General features: G+C 41.3%; 1 protein-coding gene across 1 annotated transcript in view; it reads right to left on the bottom strand.

Annotated features, from left to right (window-relative positions):
• The window catches only part of LOC149795445 (heat shock 70 kDa protein 13-like), a 36,658-nt gene extending 34,843 nt beyond the window's left edge, over window positions 1-1,815 (bottom strand). The window contains exon 1 of the mRNA XM_089965230.1: window positions 1,670-1,815. Within this exon, the coding sequence (XP_089821356.1) occupies window positions 1,670-1,700 (31 nt within the window). The 5' untranslated portion in view covers window positions 1,701-1,815. The remainder of the gene's footprint in view (window positions 1-1,669) is intronic.
• Between the last annotated feature and the right edge of the window lie 12,710 nt (window positions 1,816-14,525).

The following is a 14,525-nucleotide window of genomic DNA, read 5'->3' as shown; positions in this document are numbered from 1 at the left end:
CTTAGAACTGTGTGCTGTTGGGTCTATTCCTAGAGATCAATGATGAATTTCCACTCATTAATCATTAGAGACCTATGAAAATAACAATGAAACATAATAATAATCCCCGTTTTCTAAATGAATTTAGCATGGTACACAATTTTTTAATCTCAATCCCTTCTTGTTCCGTTTTCCCCTCCCTCTCATACACAAGGGACAAAACATGCAGAAATCTGGAGTGAGAGAGAAAAAGAAGCTGGGCTAGATAAAAACCTTGAAACTGAAATTGCACCAAGTAACCTACAATATCGTTCTTCGTAACAGTATGTTTACACTTCCTCTGGGACCTATATAAAGTGTTTATATAATCAATGATACAAAATTGCAATTGCCCATCAGCACAGTAAGGTAAATGTCTTAGTTACAGGCCACACATATGTAATGTATTTAATGCTTTGTTGATGTTGTTGATTCTTAAACCTATTATAAAGTTCTAAAAATCGATTATTAATAATTATATATGAAAATATCCAAAGGCTGCCTCCCCCCCTCACTCTCTCTGTTGACCATCATATCAAGATAGGGGCAAAAATCCATGAAAAGACGAGAATAGAGGATTTCTGCTTGTGTAATACCACATCGTCTCTGGACCTATGAAGAATGATGGTAAATGCTAAGTCAAAACAAACAAAGGAAGAGAGAGAGAGAGCAATTTATGGTTGGCAGTAATGTTAAATAAAGCAGAATAATGACTTAAATCAACTTTAAATATATTAAAATATTTTAATTACCTCTTGCTGGTTCATCATTTCACTTAGATTTTATTCCACACTAATTTCTTTGCACCTGTACATCAATGCATTGATGATCATTCAGTATTCAAGAATCAATGTGTCTTCAGGCCTAGTGCTCTACTTTCTTCATTAAAACTTTCATATAAAAATCGTAAGTGTAACTTATATTGATTTAATCAATGTGAATAAAATTTGAAACTCAAAATGAAAGCAATCAACTTATCAATATGAAAAGGTGATTGTGAATAGGCACAAAAAGACTGAACTACATATTGTAGTGGACACACTCGGCAGGGATGTGAGTTCATTCACCCAGTCAATACACAGTTGCCTCTCGTCAATCTAACTCCGTTCAAATGGTAAATATATTATTTGTGTGTGACGTGTGTGTGTGTGTGTGTGTGTGTGTGTGTGTGTGTGTGTGTGATTAGGATTTTTAACGTAGCTTTAAAAAAAATTCAGTCATATCGCTACGATCACATTATGATGACACCAGGCCGACCAGTCCTAACACTAACCTCTAAATCCTGAGCGCCTAGCTATTAGTACACGTACCATTTTTTAAAGTCTTTGGTATGACTCGGCCGGTGTTCGAACCCACCTTATTTGTATGTGATAAAAATAAAATGTATGTATAGACTATAGTGTGTACGCTGTATCAATGATACACCACTCGTAAATAAATTTTTCATCAAAACTTATCAAGCCCAGTTTCCTTTTAATGAAAAATGTATACATCTCGTGGTATATCACTAATACAACGTACATACTATACACACGATATTTTTGTTTGGTACTGCAAAACATAAAAACCATATGGACAATATCTGACAGCTGGAACGATTCCACAATTACGGATCTAAATAATTCACCAATTAAACAGACATAATACTTACCAAGAATGATACAAGTGATATTGGCACTCATATTCTTAAACAAAATAACCTTACGACAGACTATGAGACTGAAACGTGCTTGTCACAGTGACTATATTACATCTGTCAGGTTCTTTCCGTCTTGAAAACGGATGTACACGTCTGACGCTTTTGATGGGAGTGGGATAAAGGGAAATAACTCCTTATTTACAGTAACTGCTGAATATTGAATCTTTAAATAGATCAAATCGCAGAATTTGAAGTATATTTGATATAGATCATTAGATTTACACAGTTGACATTAAAATTGTTTGATATTGATGAAAATCATGATGAGATAATTCATCATCATCGAAAGATCCTGTAGCCTACAACAATAAACAAGAATTTTTGACAGGTACTGTGATATAACTCATTAGCTTTAATTGTAATGTATATCTAATACTGGTAATAATTTAATGAAAGAACATTAATGATGGTTGAATTCATTTCTAGTGCCTTGATGATCACTATATCTATAGACAAGAAGAATAAATACTGCAATTTTGTAATATTTAAATTTTAACTCTTTTAAAAAAACTATGATTTACTAAAAGTTAATGTTTCGTTTTGAAACATGATATATACTATAAATCGAATAGGGTAAAATAGGGTAAATACTTTTCGTAAGTCGACATAAATAATATAATGCAAGACCGCAATAAATAACATAAAAGAAATATGTATGAAAATATGTATTACATTCTTGGTTTTATATTTTTACCAACTATTTATAGGAGGAAGTTTCACTGTCTTCAAGCATCTTCTGTTAGGCAACTGAATAAACGGCAAGAATCCAATTGCTTATTATATCACAGTATGTACAAATTACACACATACATTCGTAAATATTTACTTCGAAACTGGATAGACATTTCGCAATTAGAAACTTGTTTATATCAGAGTTTTAAAAAAATCTCATTTCACATGACTATATAACACAAACATAAAGCAGAAATCTTGTAGAAACTAATGTTTCCCAGTGAAAAAGCACGAAGGTGTGTGTGTGTGTGTGTGTGTGTGTGTGTGTGTGTGTGTGTGATGGGAGAGCAGTAGAACCCAATATTTATCAGTTGAAACGTGCATTTTTCATTGAAACTGGTTGAGAGTTTTCTATATTTTTTTTAGAAAAGGAACAACACCTTGTCAGATGTGAACATCCTGGGATAATTTCTGTATCATCACCTAATATACTAATTGATTGGATGCGTAGAAACACGTAATCAAGCACACGATATTCAAAAAATGTATTTCAAACATTACTCTAATGCGTCTTGCAGTTTTGCTTAATGCGTGTGTCTATTTCACGCATAATGTACTGTTTTATGAGGGGGACCCGAGTGGCCCAGTGGTCTAAAGCGCTCTCCGTTACGGATCATTGCCATGTCACCTTTGTCTGCGCCGGTTCGAGTCTCGGATTCAGCCAGTGTGGGTATGTTAGAAAGCTTGCCAGTTGCTTCTCGTGGGTCGGTGGTTCTTTCCGGGGTTTTCCCGGGTTCTTCCTCCACCATTAATACTGGCCGCCATGAATAGCCTATCGTGTGCTGAAAAATGGCATTAAACCCCACAACATCAACAACAACTGTTTTATGATAACTAGTAGATACAGAATGGGAGTTTGGTACTCAGCTAACTCGTTAGTGTTAACTGTTACTATATCCCCTGACTTTACCCATTTTGCAAACTTCCATGAATCTATGATGAATCCCTGTGGGTTCCAAAACAAAACTTCAAGAAAGTTTTATGCCTGTTTTAAGATGTTCCTTTCCTTACTTAAATCATCAAGGTGATCCCGACAGTGTCTGGAGCGATATTGTAACTGGTACATGTGGATACTGCATGCAGAATTTGTTAGTCCGGGGGGGGGGGGGGGAGGGAATCTCGTTAATATAATCAGGCCAGATTAAGATTAGTTCCCAGCATACTGTGGAGATTCAGTCGAGATGGCAGAATTGTGGGCTCGTGTTCATGTATAAAACATTTATAATCTTTGCCAACGAAATCCTCTTTCGGATCTTACCATTGATCGAGTCAATCTCGTTTGACCCCATGGGATGACCAACTAGGTTCTAGATAATACCACCGTCCGACGATAATAGTAGTGAATTATTTGCGTCGAGATTTCTCAGTGGTGTCGATCGAATGTTAGGCCAGCTGTGATAAACTCGTAACGACGCCAGTGCAATCTCACGCGTGAGGTCGTCAACCATGACAATAGGGGTCGGTAATAGCACGTATAATTCTGGTTTCGTTGAAAAGATTGTCATCATTTGAGTGATGGTTGGGGTTGTATTTTAATAACGACACGCTGCATGCGGCATTGACTTCGTATAACTAGCGGGAAGTTTCAATTCGTCCAGAGCTCATCACTGGTGTTATACGCGCTTTCGATGTCTCTTATGAGTTAGTATATTAATTCGCGAAACGTTTCCGGGTCCATGATACTGTCGGTAAGCAACCTCTGATATATCGACGTGGTCTCATTGATTATTTCTAGGGCGTTGTTGCATGCCCGAACCGACCACACGACAGTGTGTGACACCGGTCCACCAAAATCTTTCCGAAAAGTGGCTTGTCTACCTCTTGCCCCAAGCAAAGGTTATTTACTTTTTCTCGCTACATGTGTTCGGGTTCGGGTGTAGTTTCGGGTTTGTATTTATGTTGGGATGTCGTTTTGGAGTCTGGTGGACGTTTGGATGGGGACTCAGGTTAAGATGGACCAATATATGTTTGTTGCCAGGGAAGGTTACTTGATTCTTCGGGTTTTGGTGAATGAGTCACACCGTCACACCATTTCCATGTTTGTTTGTTTTTTATTTTGCTGGGGGTTGGGGGGTTGGGTGTGGGTGTGTTTTGTTTGTTGTTGTTGTTATTGTTATAGTGTGCCTTAAATTCTTACAACAATTTGTTTCCTTTATCGATGTTTGTATTTTCAAATATATCAGAAACGTGTTTAAAATGTTTCCACTAATCACCGGTGGTGTATTTGTTCCCAGTAAGATCGCTAAATACCATGTTGGTCTATTCAGGGTCCATGGCTGCTTAATATAACTGTGATGGTATTTTGAGCATGAGCTCTCTCCATTATTATTTTCGAGGTAGGTGGAATTTTCAAAATTCCACTCGCAAGCTTCTTCAATATAGAACTGAACTGCTGTCTGGTTTTAAACTTGTACACGGGAGTAGTAAGGTGGGCCACCTTAGCGACAATGGGAATTAGCATTACAGAGACCCCTGGGCCACTTTAGCGACAATGGGAAATTTAACATTACGAAAACCCCTGGGCCACTTTAGCGACAAGGGGAATTAACATGGGAATAGATTTTGGGCTTGTTGAGCGACAAGGGAAATTTAACATGGGAGAAAAAAGCAATATTAGGGACAAGGGGAATTGAACATGGGATTTTTTTGTTTGTTTTTTTTTTTTAAAAATAAAAAAAAATTTAAAAAAAGGGGTAGGCAATGGAAAGTCATTCTCTTTTCGAGAAATATGGGTGGCCCTGAAAAGGGCCTTTCGTTTTATGTTAATATGCCCTTAACATAAAGGGCATCTGCGGCATCTTCTTGTCCTCAAGCTGCGTCTTACTCGAGGGCCATAAATCAGTGTCCTCTTGAGGCAACCTTGTCTTTCTACGTATACTCTTCGTATCCACAGACTGGTGTCTGACTTGTCGACAACGGTCCACTTGGACCGGACATACATGAGCATGTCCATCCTAAACATCATGGAAGACACAAGGGTGGATGATTCGACTGTGGTCCACATCTTGAAGCGACGAGAACAGGTGAATCAATGCAGTGAACTGCGCTTATTTATAGGTAGAGGAAGGATTGAAACGAATTGAGTTTGTTGACCAATCCAAACACGCGTGACAAAATTCAGTCAGCCCGCATCCAATCCGAAGAGAGCAGTCTGTGACGTCACGTAGTCTATATAGATTCGCTAGCGGTTGTGTGCAGTCAATCTATGCGACAGTGATTCAACATGACGGAAACTCAGACAACGATTCATTGGGGTGCACCAGCAGTGGAGACCACCCAAGGGAACCCGGACTTACTTTCAGAAGAGGTAAATTGGGATTTTGTGGATTTTCTTACTTCGCAAGAATTTGTTCCGGAACCTTCGTTACCTTCTTCATTACCGCAAGTGGAGAATTTTAGACAGAGACAGAAAGAAGAATTGGAGAAATTTATACAACTACAAAAGGAAGCGGAACAAACTTTTCTCCTACAGCAGCAAGAAGAAGAGGTAAGAAAAAAACAACAGCAACAACAGCAAGAAGAAGTAGCAGCAAAGAAACAAGAGGGTGAAAATCAAACGGTCACGGTACTGTTGGACATTTTAGCGGAGTTAAGAAGTCTGAAACAAATGTATCAGACTTCTTTATTACGACCGAAGAGAATACGACCTTCCCGAGCTAAACACGTTAACCCTGTGACTAAGCCTGTCGTACCACCCTTAGTGATTTCAACCCAATCATCATCATCAACATTACGCAGTCCAGAAGTAGGCCTTGGCCGTGGCAAAGGCTTAAGGCAGTTAAAGTTGATTGCTTAAACTCACCCCTACACCAAAAAGAAAATAAAGCCCTTTTCAGGGCCACCCACATTTCTCGAAAAGAGATAGCCTTTCAATTTGCCAATAACTCAAAAAAAAAAAAAAAAAAAAAAAAAAAACATTTTACCCACCCCCCATAGTACGTGTCTTTGTATGCGTGCGTGAGTGTAGCTTCTTATTTTAAAATCAAAACTCAAAGACACTTACCTTCTATCATTAATTTATTCTTTTATCCATTGTTACAATCCAATTCACAATTCACAACACAACACTTTAATAAAAAGTTCACTGACTTCTTCTTTCTCCTTGTTTAGTCTCTCTGTTTTTTTGAATTTCTTCACCGTCTTTTCCTCTTCTTTCTCCTCATTTTCTTCCCTTCTTCTTTTCTTCTCCTGTTTCTCTGCCTCTTTTAAATAGAATTGTCTTCTTTCTTCCTCTGAAGAATCCCTCTCTTCCTCTGAAGAACCCCTCTCTTCTTCTGAAGAATTCCTCTTTTCTTCTGACTCCTCTTGTTTCTTTTTTGGGCAATCTGGAGACCAATGTCCTTTTTCTTGACAATAATAACAGGTATCTTTACTTCTGTCTTTTTTAGCCCCTTTTTTTCTTTTTTGTCGGTCTGGACACTCTGAAGACCAATGCCCTTTCTTCTGACAGATATAGCAAGTATCTTGACTTTTATCTCGAAAGGAAGGAGAGTAGTCCGTGGGCTGGTCTGAAGAGAATTTTCTAATGACCCCTCGCAAAGCTCTGACGAAACGTTCGATTTGGCTAGTCTCTTCCATCGTTGTGCTCACCTTGAGAGTGAAATGAATAGTGAAAGGACAAGACACACACCCTTTTATATACGCTAGTCTGCCATGACTATAAATTAGTCTATGGTGTTTACACTTGAGTCATTTGACGTTTTTCACTCAAGATGAAACGATCCTATTCATTCGAGAAGAAAGAAGAAGAAGAAAGTAAGAGGCAGAAACGTGATCTATCGCCTCGTACCAGAGCTGAAGTCTTGGCACAAATTCATGCCAGTGATTTTGAAGAGGACATGAGTGAACCAGAATTTGAACCCTCTAAACCAAGTTCGCCACCCTTAGTCAACCCTGAAAAGTAGTATTCCATTCGAGAGACGGAAAAGCGCTCCTCTAGAAAATTTAGAACCACGGCTTACAAATACAAAGTGAAGTTTAAAGATTTCAAGGCTGAAGTACCGTTAGAGAAAGCAGAAGTGTTCATCACTGGGGTGTGGGATTCTTTGTTCACCGCACTCAAGCGACAATGTCAACCCAAAGAAAACGATCGCTTGAGACTTTCCATACAACACGACGGTTTGAAATCCCCTGTTTGGATCGAGTTTAGCACCCCTGCAGAATTGACCGCTTCCAAAGTCATGGACAAGATTCGACACGTACAACAATCTAATGACCAGTTTGACATCACCGATGGAAAAGCCACACTGGACATGACCCACGTCTCTCCTCCTCAAGGGACTGGACGCAAAAAGATGTTATTGGTGGACGACCTTCGCAGCACCAAAAAGAGTCTCGTCCGAATTAACAACCCTCAAGACCAGATGTGTTTAGCCCGTGCCATCGTGGTGGGACGAACCTATGCCAACAAGAACGACACGGTAGAATGGAAAAGAGCCTGGAAAACTATTCAACGATCCGATCGAGCCAAACAACGAAACGAAGCAGAACTCCTGTTACAACAAGCTGGCCTGTCCAAAGACATACCCTGTGGCATTCCTGAGATGCAAAAATTGCAAGATGCCCTAGCTCCACGATACACCTTGAAAGTACACCCTCAAGAAATGCGCAGGCCTCTGTTGTTTCGAGGCCAAGATTTTAAGGACGGAAAATACATTCATGTTTATTATCACGATGACCATTTCGATACCATTACCACTATCACCGGATTCCTGGGATACAGATATTACTGTGAGAAATGTGATTATGGTTTTAATAATCGAGAGCAACACAAGCATTGTGGATTGAAATACTCAGGATGTTTGGCCTCTCCACCCTGTCTGAGCGAAGAACCAGTGCCTTGTTCAACTTGTCTGCGCACGTTTGTCAGCCCTACCTGTTACGAACAACATTTGAAAACACAAGGTTCACAGAAGAAATGTGCTTGTCAACTGCTGAGATTGTGCCCTACGTGTAGACAAGGCATACTTACCAATAATGCCAAGGCACACGCATGTCGAGGAAAGAAAAAATGTCACATTTGTCACCACATCGTGGACTTGGAACACCAATGCTACGTGCAAAATTACCAAGCCCCACCAGAGAAAAAGGACGGTCACAAGAAGAAAGGCAATTTCATCTTTTTCGATTTCGAATGCATGCAAGAGACTGGCATTCACATTCTTAATTTCTGCGTGGCTCATCGAGCGTGCGAGAAGTGCATTCAGGAACCTATCTTCAGTCATTGCCCTCACTGCAGCAAGATTCCCGGAGGGCGTGAAAAAATCTTTCGAGGACCGAACACGTTAGCCGATTTTGCCCAATGGGTCTTAGATCCCATCGACAAGACGTGGAACCAAGAGGACATCGAACGTTACGGAGATTGTCATCGTCATGCCACGGTGATGGCTCACAATTTCTCCGGATACGATGGACAGTTTCTTCTCAGATACTATACGGAACAAGGCACCGAGCGTCCTAAAGTGACTTTGAACGGAGCCAAAATCATTTTCATGCAAGTGGGACAAGTACAGTTTAAAGATTCGATGAGCTATTTGGCCATGCCTTTGAGTCGAATGCCTAAAACGTTTGGAATGACAGAAATGGCTAAAGGGTACTTTCCACACTTTTTCAATACGGAAGCCAATCAACACGCCGTTCTACCCCATTTACCTGAGGCTCACTATTATGACCCCGACAACATGCGTACCGAACAACGAGAAGCTTTCTACGCTTGGTACCAGGCTCACACCTCGGACCCTGTCGACTTTCAGGAAGAAATGCTAGAGTATTGTCGTTCCGACGTGGACATTTTACGGCGTTGCTGTGGAAAATTTCGAGAACTGTTCATGGAACACGGAGGGGTCGATCCTTTGAAAGAAGCTTGCACCATTGCCAAAGCGTGTTCCTTAGTGTATCGACAACGATTCATGCCTGAAAACACCGTGGCTGTCATCAGCCCTCACACAACCCACTTTGTCAAACGTCAATACTCGGTCAAAGCCCTACGTTGGTTACATTACTTGTGCGACAAGGAAGACAAGTGTATTCAGCATGCCCGCAACGGAGGGGGCGAAAAGACCATCGGAACGTATTCGGTCGATGGATGGGACTTAGAAAACCCCAAGATCGTGTACGAGTTTAACGGTTGCTTATTTCACGGATGTCCCGTCTGTTACCCTGATCGTAGCACTAAAAATCAGTTTTTACAACGAACCATGGAAGACTTGTACCAGGACACTTGTCAGCGGCGCCTAAAGTTGGAACAGGAAGGATACCAAGTGGTGGAAATGTGGGAACACGAGTACGATCACCGCATGAAAACCGATCCCGAGTTTAAACGCCTCGTGGAAAGTTACCAGTTCATGGACCCGCTGAACCCGAGGGATAGTTTGTACGGAGGAAGGACCAATGCCACCTGTTTGCTGTACCAAGCCGAGGAAGAGAAAGGAGAAGAAATCAGATCCTTGGATGTGTGTTCGCTGTATCCCTACGTGTGCAAATATTGTCGCTTTCCTGTAGGGCACCCACAATTGCTGACGAAACACATCGACCTGAAAAACATTCGACAATACGAAGGCTTGATCAAGTGTAAAGTTTTGCCTCCCACGAACCTGTACCATCCCGTCTTACCTCACCATTGTCAAGGCAAACTGATGTTTCCTTTGTGCCGTAATTGTGCCGAAACGTGCAACCAAGATCAGGCTTGTCAGCACACCCAGGAAGAACGTGCCTTGACGGGAACCTGGGTCAGCGTAGAATTGTTCAAAGCTCTGGACATGGGATACCAACTGTTAGAAGTGTACGAAATTTGCCACTTTCCCAAGACACAACAATACCACAAGGGTGATCCCAGTCAGAAAGGCATTTTCGCCGACTACGTGGATGCCTTTTTGAAACTGAAACAAGAAGCCAGCGGCTATCCTTCCTGGTGTCACACTCCCGAAGACCAAATACAATTCAAAGAGAAATACTATGAACAAGAAGGCATCACTTTAGACCACATCGAGAAAAACGAAGGCAGGCGATCGTTTGCCAAAGTGATGTTAAATTGCTTGTGGGGTAAAATGGCACAACGACCATGTTTACCCAAGACGGAATATTTGACAGAACCTTCCCGCTACTTCCAGATGATTCACGACAAAACCAAATACATGAAACTCGTGGACGTCGTTCGAGAGGATTTGATCTTGGTCAATTACGAAGAAGATCTGGACTTTGTACAAGATGACCCTTTTGGAAATGTCATCATTGCGGCTTACGTGACAGCCCATGCTCGCTTAAAATTGTACGAAGCTTTAGAACTGTTAGGAGAACGCGTCCTGTACTTTGACACGGACAGTTGCAACAGCACCCTGACATCGAAGGAGACCGTTTAGGAGCCTGGACAGACGAGCATCCCGACGACAAGATTCTAAGTTTCGTCAGTGGCGGTCCCAAAAATTACGGCTACGAATACCGGGACCCACAAGGAGAAGTGCACACGACGTGCAAAGTGAAAGGACTGACTCTGAATTATCGTACCAGTCGAGTGGTCAACTTTGGGGTATTGAAAGAAGCCTTGCAATCCGGAGAGGATGGAAACTTTAAAGTGACCACCTATCAACCCAACAAGATTGTACGTTTACCCACTCATCACATCGTCAGTCGGCCCTTGGAAAAAGTCTATCAAATCGTGTACCAGAAGCGAGTTCGACTTCCCAATCATTTCACCTTACCGTATGGACACGTCGGTATTGGTCTGTATATAAAAAGGAACCCTAGGTAAGATCGATAGTTCATTGTGACTACCAAGACCAAGCGAACAAGATGAATACTTTGAAAGAGACATCGTTCCAGTTTGGGGAATGTAAAAAAGTTGTATCTTCCTCTAGTGTGACTAATATTGGATGGATGAGACCCATGCATTGCGACGGAAAATGTCCGGAGGGAAACTGCGATTATCCATGTGGTTACCATTGTAATTGCGTAACGGAGTTTGCAGACGAGTGCTATTGTGAGCCTTGCGATGGGAACGATGCTGTACGCTGTGACCTTAGCGATGCCGTAAAGCATCATGGGAACTTTGTTCTCACTACCCCTATCATGGAAAGTGATGCTGTGCGTGTCAAACCTGAGGGATGCGAAAGCGATGCCACTCGTCCTCTTGGACATTTTACTGGGTTTCGTTTTAAAGGGGGATGTTCACCTTCACGTCTACCCCCCTACGGATGTCATCCAGCCCTGAGCAAACTCCTACCCATGTCACTCAACCCTCATCGAAACGAACCTGTGAAAGACGAATATTCGTTCCCTGTGCGTTTGTCGGAATACTGTGACTTTGAAAATCGTCTTCACTCGTTCAAAGGAAAACGGCCTAAGTATCTGGGAGGACCGACCCCCGAAGAATTAGCCAGAGCCGGATTTTTCTACTTGGGCAAAGGGGATAAAGTCAAGTGCTTCAGTTGCGGTGTGTCACTTCATTACTGGGAACCGCAAGATTCGGCCTACGTAGAACATGCTCGATGGTCACCGAATTGTCATTACTTACCCTTAGTGGGACCGAGACATTGAAGTAACTTACCATAATCTGTTTATGGATACTTTACAAGAGAACATTGGTGCTTTGCCTGTGGCGTTGAGAGAACGCATTTACCGAGAGCTGGTCAAAATACAAGTGAAACGTAAAGAACAATTGCAACCGTTACGTCACCGGTGTTTGAACCACTGGTACCTGAAGGCTATACAAGGATTGATTCAATTGAAAGTGTTCCATTGGACAGACATTGATCAACGATCCCCTAGTTTTAAAAAGGATTGGTTTGTTATCGACGATTCTATCTACTACATCATTGTAAACGTACTGCATCGAATTCCAGAGGAAGAGTTAACGAATTACCAACATCTTGAACAAAATGTCAACTTAGTGAAAGAGGAAACTTCTGAACGAATTGTAATGTGTAGATTAGTGACTAAACGATTTAAATTCGACACTGAAGTAAAACCATGTTTGTGCAAAGAGTACATTTCTTGTGTCAGACCAAAGAGGATTTAGTATGACCTATTCATGGATACTTTGCTAGAGAACATTCGTGCTTTGCCTGTGGAGTTGAGAGAACGCATTTACCGAGAACTGATCAAAATACAAGTGAAACGCAAACGCAAAGTTATTCAACCGTTTTTAAATTATGCTCTGTTCCAAAGTATAAGAAGACTGATTATGAGTGGATATTACATCAGGCACAAAGGTAAACGAGGCTATTGGCCACCACCCAAGGATTCCAAAAACAGTATATATACTTATGGATACTTTACAAGAGAACATTTTGGGCTTGCCTGAGGAGTTGAGAGAAAGGATTTACCGAGAACTGGTCAAAATACAAGTGAAACGTAAAGAACAATTGCATCCGTTACGTCACCAGATCTTTAACCACTGGTACCTGAATGGTATAAGAGGACTGATTCGTCAGAAATTTTTTCAGTGGTCAGACCTTGTTGAACACTTTCAGTTTGTGAATGATGATGAACTAGACGTTCGTAATTTTGGATACTTCGAGATTCACTTACTGCAACGTATTGAGGAAGACGAGTTAAAGGATTACCAACATTTGTTACATGGAATCTGCTTAGAGAAAGACGAAACATCTAGACAAACTCTGACGTTTCAGTTACAGTATGTAACATTTAAATTCCCTACTGGAGAACGAACATGTTTAGTTAGAAATTACCTTTATTGCTTCCGAAACAAAGAGACTATAAAATCAAGTTGCCATGCCACGGATTATGTCACATATTATTGAACAGATTCCGTGGAAGGAACTCAATGACCATATTCAAACCGTGGATCATTACCACCGATTATTACAAGAACTGTATCCATTCAATTTGGGACGACAAGTGGTGTGTGTCTTAGTGACTTGTTTTCTGGGATTTCGTTTACCAGCCGATTCCTTGTGGACTCTTTACGATCAGTACTTACCACCTCAATGGCCTTAAATGGTCACGAAAAACTCCTTTTGCTCAAAGCCTTGCGTTTTCATCTGGATACTTCTCGACCTCAACAGGAAAAAAAAGATTCGTCAACTTTTAGCTACCCAAGACGTGTATGACGATGTGTGTGTAGCTTGAGACTTACACCCCCATTGGACAGATGTCCGTGCCTGGAAAGAATGGGGTTTTGAGGCTTGGACCCAAGAAGTGGCCCACTATGCACGAGAGTTGTTCAAGGAAAAAAGTTACTTTTCAACCCGTGTTAGTGACGGTCCCAGAAGAACCCGTCACCCAGGACAGGACTGTCGTGTACAGGCCTGAAAGACCCTTTCGGGAGGACACTTGTGTGACCTTACCCCCTATTATAGAACTGGTTAGAACATTACCCAAAACATGTTGTTGTACAGACACTTGTGTTTATTCCACGTTAATGGTTATCATGTGCCTTTTATCCTTGTACTTAAGCCTTTGGCTTTTATGTATTTTTGTCTTTCGTATTCATGTTTGAAAAAACATTCAATAAACGTGTTCTGAAAAAAGTATATAAACTTTTGTCTTGTTTGTTTTCGTATCACAAGTGACATTTCTCACACTATGGCTACCTCTACTGTCTCTGCTCCCTCTTCCTCTATTGTCAAAGTCATCGACGAACACTTAGATCGTGCCAGTTGGGAGGCTTTGTATCTTCGCCATCCCTTTAAGATGCTCATTGCTGGACCTAGCGGTTCAGGCAAAACCGAATTCGTCACACGTTTGATCGAACATAAACATCATTTGATCGATCGGCCACCTCAGCGGATCGTGTGGTGTTACAAAGAGTGGCAATCGGCGTACAGCCTCTTTCCAGAAAGTCAAGGCGATTCCATCGTGTTTGTGAAAGGCATTCCTAAAGAAGACGACGGCATCGTCTCTGACTCCCGTCAAACCCATTTGGTCATTTTCGACGACATGTTAGGAGAAGACGAAGAAGAAATTAAACTGTGGTTCACGCGCAAAGGGCATCACCGTAATGCCAGTGTCGTTCACATCACCCAAAATTTGTTTCAACAAAGTAAAGCCCATCGTACCATCAGTCTCAATGCGCATTACGTGGTCTTGTTTAAAAGCCCTCGAGATAAATCCCAAGTGC

The sequence above is a fragment of the Sinohyriopsis cumingii genome, chromosome 7, assembly GCF_028554795.1.
Source record: "Sinohyriopsis cumingii isolate HCF-2022 chromosome 7, ASM2855479v2, whole genome shotgun sequence".
In the NCBI taxonomy this organism is placed as follows: Eukaryota; Metazoa; Mollusca; class Bivalvia; order Unionida; family Unionidae; genus Sinohyriopsis; species Sinohyriopsis cumingii.
This window is presented reverse-complemented; position numbering and strand designations above follow the sequence as displayed.